The 11258-nt window shown below is 43.5% G+C and overlaps 1 protein-coding gene and 1 pseudogene across 1 annotated transcript; both read right to left on the reverse strand.

Annotated features, from left to right (window-relative positions):
• Positions 1-285: 285 nt before the first annotated feature.
• On the reverse strand, positions 286-1221 carry LOC132518372 (mitochondrial ornithine transporter 2-like; annotated as a pseudogene).
• A 4679-nt stretch (positions 1222-5900) lies between these two features.
• On the reverse strand, positions 5901-8205 carry LOC132518374 (transcription initiation factor TFIID subunit 7-like). Its single transcript, XM_060146340.1, has one exon. It carries the CDS (start codon positions 7467-7469, stop codon positions 6420-6422), a length of 1050 nt encoding a protein of 349 aa, XP_060002323.1. The 5' UTR covers positions 7470-8205; the 3' UTR covers positions 5901-6419.
• Between the last annotated feature and the right edge of the window lie 3053 nt (positions 8206-11258).

The following is an 11258-nucleotide window of genomic DNA, read 5'->3' on the forward strand; positions in this document are numbered from 1 at the left end:
TAGCTTTTCAGATTAGGTACATACGGCCACCCACTCGCCCTGTATTATCTCACCAAACACAAGCGCAGCAACTTTTCTATTTCAATACAATTATGGGCAGAAATTATATGATATAAAATAGAGGTTCTTCCATAAGGTTAAGATTTAGCATATAAGCAGGGAAGACAAAAGCAAAGTTCCCATGAAGTCAAAAATAATACCACACTGGTCCAGTGCTCCATGAAACTCTGAGTTAAATTATAGTCCTCAAAGGCGTGTACTTGGATCCAGATTCACCAAGACACTTCAGTATGCTTCAAACTGGCTCATCATCATCTTCCTGCTGTATTCATAAGCCAAAAATAGTGCCGCATTGGCAGGGAACGCTCGAATCAAAGTAGCTTTCAGACCAGAATATAAAGCTGCTTACTCCTTCGTTTTTCACAACACTTAAAAGAGTTCTGATAAATCCTGCCTGTTTTCCAAGCATGGAAAGAACCTGAATTCTGGATTTGATACAATCCACTGGGTATATGACAAGCCAAAGGCAAATTCCAGCAATTCCACCGCTTAACATCAAGGGGACAGGGCCTAGTTCATCTTTTGATCCATCCGAGGCAAAAAACGATCGGCTCAGTTCATAGCCACCGAAGAAGAAGAAATAGCCTGGTACTACTTGAAACAGAGTGCTCGTGAGTCCGTGGTAGAAGCCCAAGGGGCCATCCTTTCTAAGGATACTCTTCACGACGGACCAAACTGTATTATGGCTTTTTGCTATCCTCCCTGACATCTCCAGTTCGTGCATGGTCTGCAGCCGGCACTTCACCAGCTCAGTGGGGCACAGGGCCAGCGTGGCAAACGCAGAGGCGACGGAACCAGCGGCCGCAGTCTGCAGATCATTCAGCTTCGCCTGCTTGTCCAATCCAACCACTTTCCTCACGAACTGTTGGCAGAAGCCGTAGCACAAGAAGAGGACTGAGTTCTCGGCGACGTAGGCCATCAGCGCGGGGGCCGGCCCCTTTGTAGAAGCCCCGCAAGCCCACCTGGGAATACGTCTTCAGGCCACAGTCGACGAGGCCCTTGTACAGGCCAGGGAACGTCTGCATCTTCACTTGCATTGTGTCGAAGGGCTGCCCGGTCAGGACGCATGCTGTGCCCCCAAGGGCCCCCGCGGTGAGGTCGATGGCGGCTTGGATGGCAGGATTGGATTTCATGTTCGCCCACTCTTCTGCTGGTCTCCGAGGAAGGGAACTCTCTGGAGCTTAGGAGGCCGTCCCGTGTCCAGCCGCCTGCTCTTGGCTCTCTCTCCGGCTCTCTCTCCGGGAGAAGCCGCTTAACCCCAGACTAGGCCGCGGGCCGCCCTCCCCACGCACTGAAATAACCCCCGGCCCGCGGGCCCGCGCGCGCCTCTCCTGGCGCCCTGCGGCCGCCGCGTCTGGGCCCTAAACCCGTCAGCCGCCCTCCCGCTCGCTCCGCGCCGCCCGTTAGTCCCAGCGCCCGCGGGCCCCGGGGCCGACTAGAGAAACACTTCTAATGAATCTCAATACAGCAGTAGAAAGCTGTCCGATAAATTCCTGCGATTACGGCCAGAAACTCTAGGCGCTGCTGCGGCGGAGGAAGACTTGCCTTCCTGTTCGGCCAGAGACCCCCACCTCCCGGCAAAACAAAATGGGAGGTATTTGATCGCGCCTGGGGTGAAAGAGTCAATCTACAGAGACAAAGGTTTAAAATAGGGAAAACGAACAAACACTTTGCGGGGTTTACCTGACAATCGGTGGCTCCTTCGGATCAGAAAACCCTTAATCGTCTCCGGAGAGGAATGGCGGCTCCATAAAGGTGCCGGCCGCCGCGCCTCTCCAGGTGTAGCTCTCTGCTCGCTGGGGGCGACGCCGGGGGAGGCCTGAGGCGGGCAGATCCCCTCTTTCGTGGTAACATCGCCGAGGATCCTGGCCTGAAGCCCTGTGAGCTGGTGGGACGCACACCCTCGTTATTTCTAGAGGTAAGTCAAGGCCGTGTACAATCGCATTGGAAAACATTTACATACAGCTGAAAACCTTGATATAAAAGACCTGTGTGGCTCCAGCGCTCTGTGCGTGCTGAGTCTCGGGGTTCTTGCTGAGGAGCCATGCAGCTTTATGCAGCAGCAGTTCTGGATATAACTGACTACAGGCCTAGTAGGCAAGATGCAGTTTGGGGCATCGGTGAGGGTACCGCTGTCAGGACACACTTATCCTCCCATATGCTTATAATCCCAGCGTTGGAACGAATTCTCTTAAAGTTTACATTTTAAGCCCTAGGCGGTATTTTACTTTGGGGGTAAAAACAAAACGGTGGAGGGGGCAGAAAGTATGCTAAAAGGATTCTTTCATTTAGAAAGCTTTCCTTGTCTGAGTCTTTGGGTATCAGTTAATATTTAAAAGTGAGGCACCTAAAAGCAGATTGTGCGTGGATACTGTTTGTCAACAGGTAGACTTCATTGTAGTAAGTAGTGACTTGGCCTTTTCTTTGGAGAGTGCCCAAATGTATCTGGATTTCTTTTCTCTGGTACCATATGGTTTCTTCAGAGAATAATCTTCCAGTCTTGACTGTGTGTGTGTCTGTGTGTGTTTGCGGGGGAGGGGGGTGTGAGTGGTGTTTACCTTGGGTACTGATTTAATGACACCAAGTGGGAGAAGAGGGTTGACATCCTGCAGTCAGAAAACAGACTTTCACACAATTCCCTTGTTCAATGCTATGGACCCCCAGCCTCCATCTGTGCCTTCTTTGGTTCAATTTACCCAGAAAATAAACTTTCTGTCTGTGGCATGGGGAAGGAAAAGTCATCTGGCTTGAGTGAGATAGGGCTCCTGGACATCCAACAGCTCTGAGCACAGATTTTATCTTATTTTTTTGTCTGTGCCACATGGCATGCAGGATCTTAGTTCCCAGACCAGGGATGGAATCTGTGCCCCCTGCGGTGGAAGCCCAGAGTCCTAACCACTGGACTGCCAGCGAAGTCCCTGAACACAGATATTAATGAATCCTGTTTCTAGCCTCACACCTTCCCTCTTCCTTGGAAACTGCCTGCAAAAACTGAGCCTCCGTGTCTATATCAAGTGCGTGGGTTTGTTTCTCCTTGGTGTACCTCCTTGCAGACATTTAGCATGTAACTTTCTGTGATCTATGAATTTATCGTTTCTTCATCTGCTTTGGCCTTCTGAAAACATTGACATCTCTCATCCACTGCTGTCTCATCTCCTATTTTCCTTGCCGTTGGGGGTTACTATATTAGCAGGCTATCTGACAGAGAAAAGAGATTCATGAGAACAATGTGCCATTTTAAACTAGAAGAAAAAAATTTTAATTTTTTAAATTTTTAAAATTTCGTATCACCTTTGATGGTTTTTTAAAAATTAATTTTATTTATTTTTGGCTGCATTGGGTCTTTGTTGCTGTGCTCAGGCTTTCTCTAGTTGCCGCGAGCGGGGGCTACTCTTCGTTGCGGTGCACGGGCTTCTCATTGTGCTGGCTTCTGTTGTTGCAGAGCATGGGCTCTAGATGCACGGGCTTCAGTAGTTGTGGCATTCAGGCTCAGTAGTTGTGGCATGCAGGCTCAGTAGTTGTGGCACATGGGCTTAGGTGCTCCACAGCATGTGGTATCTTCCCGGACCAGGGCTCAAACCTGTGTCCCCTGCATTGGCAGGTGGATTAACCACTGCACCACCAGGGAAGTCCCTCACATTTGAGGGTTTTTAAAAACTGTTTTGGTTTTTTAAAACTGTCCATTAATTACGTATGGTTCATTGTTTATTTTTTAAAAGCACATACTGTTTTTACAAACACAAGAGATGCAGGATACTACAATAAGTTATCAGCTGCTTTTGCATTAAATTCATATATGTTCTGCAGAAACCAAGTTAGTAATCAGCGCCAGGGATCATGAGGGCATTAATAGGGAAATCGTCTGTAATTTCATTGAATTATCAGACATAGTTGTGCAATAATACACAGATCTCAAGTTCCATGAAATATATTTAAACAGCTGGACTTGGAGCACATGTACTCCCACGCATACATGGAAAACAATGGCAAAGGAACTTTCAAATTTTCAGTGAAGATGCACACCCACATCACATGTTCCCTAGCAATCAGATGGAGTAGCCAGACAGGATTACCAGACAAAGTAAGGTTTGAGCTGAGGGCTGAGTAACAAAAAGCTAGCCATGAGACTATCTGGAGACTGTTCCAGGAAAAGGGAAACATAAGTGTAATATAAGTAAAGCTCTGTAGTGTGAAAGAGCTGGGCGTTTGAAATATAGAAAGAAGGCCAATATACCTGCTATGTGGTGAGCAGTCTTCCTAGTCTGTGTTTTCACACAATTCTTACCAGGTAATAAAAGTTTAAGCAGAGTTGAAGACAGTCCTTCAGAGACATGATTGGTCACAATTTGTCCAAATTTTTTGTCTCAAACATTTGATCTACAAATTCAAAACGTCAGGCTTTATGACATTTAGATGTGAACATAAAGATCCCATTTACCTAATCTATAGAAATAATGCAAAACAGAGACCACACTGACATGCTTATTGCAGCATTCTGTGTAATAGCAAATTTAAAATGGAACAACCTAAGTGACTGGCAATAGGGGAGTGAATAAAATTAAGAATTTGTAAAATTTCTGCATTGCTTAATATTTTCAGTGAGTTTTTTCTTATATTTTAAAACACTAATTTAAAAAATTCAACTTCCATTCATGAACTCAGAAATATTGAAAACTGTAGCCCAACTATACATCACACTCATCAGGCAAGGGAGCTCTGAGAAAAGTGAGTCTTTTTTGGTAACTCTGGATTTACACGAAGGGAAATGGATCCCAATCTTCTTCAATTAAGTTTTTCTCTTTTGAAGTTTACATAACAGATAATAACTCTTCATTATGGAGGTTTTAATATTTATGCAAGACCAAGCCGTAAATGAATCAAATAAAAACCAAAGCTACAGTAGTAAACTGACTCAGTTTGCTTATGCTGCGGATGTATTTGAAGCAAACTTTGTTTTTGCTGTAATTTATAAACTTTTAGAATGATTCTTTAATTTGAAATCAGTCAACCCCATTTAAAGCAGCTGTTTCTTTATACTTTTCTACCATTTCAATCAGACTTTAAATCAAATTTTTAATCCCTGTACGTTCAGACCCTAGTAAATAGGCAATAATAGTTTGCTTTTATTCTAGGAATTGTTCTAAGTCCTTATATGTATCAACTCAATAGCCAACAACTCAAGGGCCCCCAGGTAGGTAATATTATCACCTCCATTTTAGAGATGAGGAAACTGAAACCAACAGATTAATTTACTTGCCCAAGATCAATCTCAATTAGGTCACTGAAATAGTATACAAACACAGGCACCACATCTCCTGACCTTGTGATTTTAATCTCTACTCTTCTTTAGTAAGCTTACAGTGACTAACAAGGCAAAGTACGTAATCTCAGTGAATTTACAGCCTAGTGAGGACATGAGCAACAGGTAACTTAGACTTTGGTATGATAGATGCATAATAGTATTTATCCCAATAGACTATTAAAGAGAAAGAGTAGTAATTAAACTCCTTGAAAAAAATGTAAGTAAGCTCAGGATTGAAAATAGTGAGAGAATGTGGTGAGATCAGGCTGAAAGAAAAGAATTTAGGATCGTTTAGGAACGTTCTTTATCTCCTGACCTCCAAATGGAGCAGGTGGATTGGAAACATAATGCAAAGATGACATTTCCCCATTTCTTTGCCTCTGCTGTTCCTCTTTTTCTTAAATTCTAACACAACTGCTTCTTTTCCTACAAAACAGAATCCAATTGGTCAGTCCCTTAAACCCCATAAAGAAACCACTTCAGAAGAGGATCTGATACCCACTACCCCTAAAAGAGCAAGACACATTATAAGGTGAAAATTACTTGCTTTTACTTATTGTGAAAACAACTTTATGAAATGATTTGCAATGCAAAACGTGGAAAACTGCTTTGAATAACTGGGACAATAGCTACAGCATGGGAAAACATATGTAAACAAACTTCACTGCCACCAAACTAGACTCTACTAATTTATCTCAGATGGCATCACAGAGTAGCAATGGCAGCTTCTGGTAAACAGAGAAACAGCAGCAAAGTCCTGCAGTGAAGCTGTGGTTAATTACTAAACTGAACTGTTCACTAATCCTACAACTTCCCTACATTTATCTGTCTATACATTCCTACTTACTACAGGACAAACACCCACCAAAGTGGTTCCAAAAGACAAATGAGATAGAAATTCACAGTTATATTTGTCTGCAAGACAAATCCAATAGAAGGCAGTGGAGGAAATTGGGAACTACTACAAAGTTTTACTATCTAGTCCAGGTGATGAAAACAAAGTTTTTCTTTCAAGGCTGACCACTGTCAGGAATGAAATTAAGTATCAAAACTCTCCTCACTTCTCTAGGAGTGATTCTAGCTCTTCTTGCAAAGAGCTGAGCTGCTCCTTTTCTCGGTCTTCCTTTTGTCTCAGTTCATCCAGCACAGCCTGAAATCTGTTCTTGAGAGCCAGGTTTTCCACTTTCAGGATGAGATCCTCCTGTCGCTTTGCCCTGTCCTGGGTCTCTTGGAGCTTGCCTTTCATGTTATCAATCTGTTTCTGAATTCCCATAACCAGCTGATTAGTTCCCTCGTTTTCTTGCTGATGTTCATCTGACTCATTTAGCTTGTCCTGTAGCTGCCTTTCCAGATCTTCCTCAGTGTCAATGATGTTTATATCTTCTTCATCTTGATGCTGTGTCTCATCTTCATCTTCACTGCTGCTGCTAAGGTCATTGAATATCTCCCGAAGCTCATCATGTTCTAATGAGTCACGGCCCTGCCTATGGCCAGACATGCCTGGGGAAGAGATATCAAGGCCTTGGTTTTCTGCTTCTTTTGTTTCATCTTCAGCAATTATTTCCCAACGGGTACTGACAGCTTCAGCATCTGTGCTCAGCAACCGCTTTACTTCTTTTTCCACATCTGGAGACTCAATATACTTCTTCTTTGCTGTCTTACGGAACCTTCTCTTTCTGACATTTTTTAGAGGCAGAGTAATTCCATGGTTCCATACAAACTTTTTCTCTTTATCCTTATCCTTTTTCTTGCTTGCTTTGGGATCAGCAGTGGCAACTGGTTCCTCAACAGGAGGATAGAGATCACCGTCAACTGTAGCGACAAGCATCTGAGAGACATCAGCTGTCTTGTAAAAGGTTTTTTTATCAATGGTTTTCAAACTTTCCATAACACATGGCAGATCTACCAATTTTGACGCCAATGGGACCCGGTCCACGCTGACAATTCCATGACGCCCATCAGGGTGTAACTCAATTGTCAGTCTGTCCTTCAGGTTGACATGACCAGACTGTACCGCCCGCCTCACGGTAGAGGCATACTCCAGAGGTAGGCGTAAGATAAACTGGCTCTCTAGTTCGTGAGGAGCATCATCTTTGCTCTTACTCATCTTTATTTCTTTGTGACTCACTTTTTCTCTAATAACCACTTGTTGCACTGAAAAATTTCAGCTATTTCAACAGAAAGACCAGTTCTTTATAAATTGAAGTCTTTAATTACAAAGAGTTCTAGGTAGAATAGCAACTAAGCGTCTATTCTGAATTAAGCCCCAAGTCTTTCTAAATATGCTGTAACAATACCAGTCGTTACGGACGCATTGCCTTACTCAGGTCCATTTAAATTTATCAGCTGCAATGCCAAGTTCCAACCTCTAGATGCCGCTGCAGGACAACGCAGGGAAAGCAAATGGCGGCTCCTACGGAATGATGTTCGGCACAGAAAGTAAGGCTCAGCAGATACTCCCAATCCACAAACTGTCCCGGAACAAAGATACGCAAAAAGCGGGGCGTAGTGAGCTCTCTTCGCCTCAGGTACTTACAATCCAGTGACGATTATAAGTCCAGTTTCTCCGGACAGGCGCGAGCGGAAAAGGAAGCCACTCAGAGCAAGGTGGCCGGGAGCCGAGCGTCTCCTTCCGAATTCCTTTGTTCTTCCCGGCACTTGGCAAAGCGATCCGCTGATTATCGGTGAAATGGCGGAGGACGGGCAACGCGAAATCTCGCCAACAACCGCAGCTCCAAACGCCAGATTCTGCAACTCCGCAGCTCTGCGGGCCTCCGTCCGTTAACGGCCGACCTAGCCGAGAAAAGACAGGTACGTCACCACACGGGACGGGAAGCTGCTCTGAGTCGCAACACGCCTCGGGCGGAAGTGCGGGCTGCCGCAGCGCGCGCAGTCGCAACGCCCGAATACGGTCTCCGGCGTGTCTTGTCGTCTCGCGAGAATTTGGCCTTAACGCGATGAAGATTATATTTCGTAAAGAGTGATTGGTTTAGCACTTCCCTGTTGGCGCAGCGGTTGCGAGTCCGCTTGCCGATGCAGGAGGCGCGGGTTCGTGCCCCGGTCCGCGAAGATTTCGCGTGCCGCGGCCGCTAGGCCTGCGCGTCTGGAGCCTGTGCTCCATAACGGGAGAAGCCACAACAGTGATAGGCCCGCTTACCGAAAAAAAATAAAAAATAAAAAAAATAAAGGTGTAGGTTTACAAGAATTTAGAGAAAACAGTTATAAAAGGGACATAGATTGTCCCGTCCGCCTCCGCTAAGTCAGGGCTTTTACCGGATCTCTGTGGGGCCGGGTACCTCCTAGGCGTCCATGCGAAAGTGGTTTTTGTTTATGGAAATATCTCGGCATCTCCACAGGGTATATTCAATCTGGAGCCGATAAAAAAAAACTCATAACTAACCATACCGTGGATTTTAAAGTACCCAAGTCAGTGGAGTGAGGACGTGCAGCCCACTATAATTCTTAGTCTGTGTTTGTTGATTATGAAGATGGCTGTAGGGGGCCCGTGACTCGGTCTGTTTCTGTTTTGAAGACCCCGTGAGGGAACAAGGATGATTCCTCTTTTTTTATTTTAGTTTATTTATTTTTTTATACAGCAAGTTCTTATTAGTCATCCATTTTATACATATTAGTGTATACATGTCAATCCCAATCTCCCAGTTCATCCCCTGCCCTCCCCTCCCCTGCCACTTCCCCCCCTTGGTGTCCATACGTTTGTTGTCTGCATCTGTGTCTCAATTTCTGCCCTGCAAACCGGTTCATCTGTACCATTTTTCTAGGTTCCACATATATGCGTTAATATACGATATTTGTTTTTCTCTTTCTGACTTCACTCTGAGTCTCTAGATCCATCCACGTCTCTATAGATGACCCAATTTCGTTCCTTTTTATGGCTGAGTAGTGATTCCTCTTTTTAATGTGTTTGACGTAGATATAAATGTAAACAGAGAAGGTCGTGTTCTTCTGGAGGCCCATGTTCATTTAGGACAGTTGGCTGAAAGACGAATAGTCTGATTAAAGTAGAATATAATGGAAGTATTACTTCCTTCTACTCATTTGCCAGTAATTTTTAAATTAGTTTGGAATTTTAAAAAATCCACCTCTACTGTTTGGATAACTTTTCTGCTTGCCTCTTCTTTAGGTGGTCAAGTATTCTTCAACATGTATTTATAGTACTTCAGTGTAACTGTGTAACAGTTTCCACTTATTCCTATTCATTTCCATTTACTTATTAATAGGATCAATTTGGTAGACTATCGAGGTCATTAAAATTTCAATTTCTATTCTCTAATATATCAACACCTGCATGTAAGTTTTAGAGAATTCACTTAAAATGTGATTAACATTTAGAAAATTCACTTTATTTCTTTATGTACTTATTGTTTCCCTCACCTAAGACTGGAAGCTCCATGATAGTCAGGAGTCTAATATCATGTTCATCCGGTCCCAGTGCCTAGTATCAAAACGTGGGAGATAAAAAATATTTGCTAATGGAATGAAACAATTGATCCATCCACAAAGAACATAAATACAATCTAAATCCTATAATAATTTGTCAGAAAATACATTCTGTGTCGCCTTAAAATGAGATAGAGCCACTTTATATATACATTTCCTCTCCAGTCACGGACCGTGCCAATTGTTATGAGGCCACAAGTTTGCAAATAGCGTGTGTGAATGTGACCCCTTTTGTTTCGTACACTGTGCTACCGTGTGTCATGGGGTGCAATTTAAATGGTTTGGTACCAGTCTGGTTTTTTATGTTAAGTTTGAAGGAAAATTATGCTCTTCTGCATAACTGTACTTTAGTTCTTTGTTCTGTAATGTGTTGAAGAACGTTAGCTGATGTACATGTAATTTCCAGGATGATCTATTTCCTCTTTTTGAAGAAGTTTTTCCAATGTGCTTGTCCCGTAATTGTACCTGATTTTACTTACTTAATAGATATGAGTTTTTCATGCTAGCCTTTGCATACTGCTTTATTTAACCCTATAAAATGTGAGGCCATGCTTATACATGAAAATAATCCAAATATTGCTTTGCATTTTAATTGCCTATGAGTTTTATGATGCTCAAATATCTTTGTCACAGAAAATAACTTGAGATAAATTCCAGGCAATTCAGATTTGCCAAAATTATGGTGTAGTTTAGTTATTAAACCCTCAAATGGAAGGTTGTCAGAGTTAATTAAAAGGATCAACTGAAGTGTCCCCTGAAGTATCTACCTCCTTCAATCCTGAAACATATTTTCTGTTTTTGAGTTTAATACATTTTCTGAATGCTATTTTTTGAGGGGTAGTTACACTGATCTTAAAGCTAAGGGCACTGCCACATCACCATTACCTTAATGCTTATTGATAAATCCAGTTGTTGTTCTTGTTGTTTTGACTGGGGAACTGAATTTTATTTATTTATTTTATTTTTGGCTGCATTGGGTCTCTGTTGCTGCGCGCGGGCTTTCTCTAGTTGGAGCGAGCGGGGGCTACTCTTCGTTGCATTGCGTGAAGTTCTCATTGCGGTGGCTTCTCTTGTTGCAGAGCACGGGCTCTAGGTGCGCGGGCTTCAGTAGTTGCATGCCGCACGTAGGCTCAGTAGTTGTGGCTCACGGGCTTATTGCTCCGCGCATGTGGGATCTTCCCGGACCAGGGCTCGAACCCGTGTCCCCTGCATTGGCAGGCACATTCTTAACCACTACACTGCCAGGCAAACCCCAGGGAAATGAATTTTTAATTTTCTTGAATTTTTTTAACACCTTTATTGGAGTATAATTGCTTTACAATGGTGTGTTAGTTTCTGCTTTATGACAAAGTGAATCAGCTATACATATACATATATCCCCATATCTCTTCCCTCTTGCGTCTCCCTCCCTCCCACCCTCCCTATCCCACCCCTCTAG

Source organism: Lagenorhynchus albirostris, chromosome 3, assembly GCF_949774975.1.
Source record: "Lagenorhynchus albirostris chromosome 3, mLagAlb1.1, whole genome shotgun sequence".
Taxonomy (NCBI): Eukaryota; Metazoa; Chordata; class Mammalia; order Artiodactyla; family Delphinidae; genus Lagenorhynchus; species Lagenorhynchus albirostris.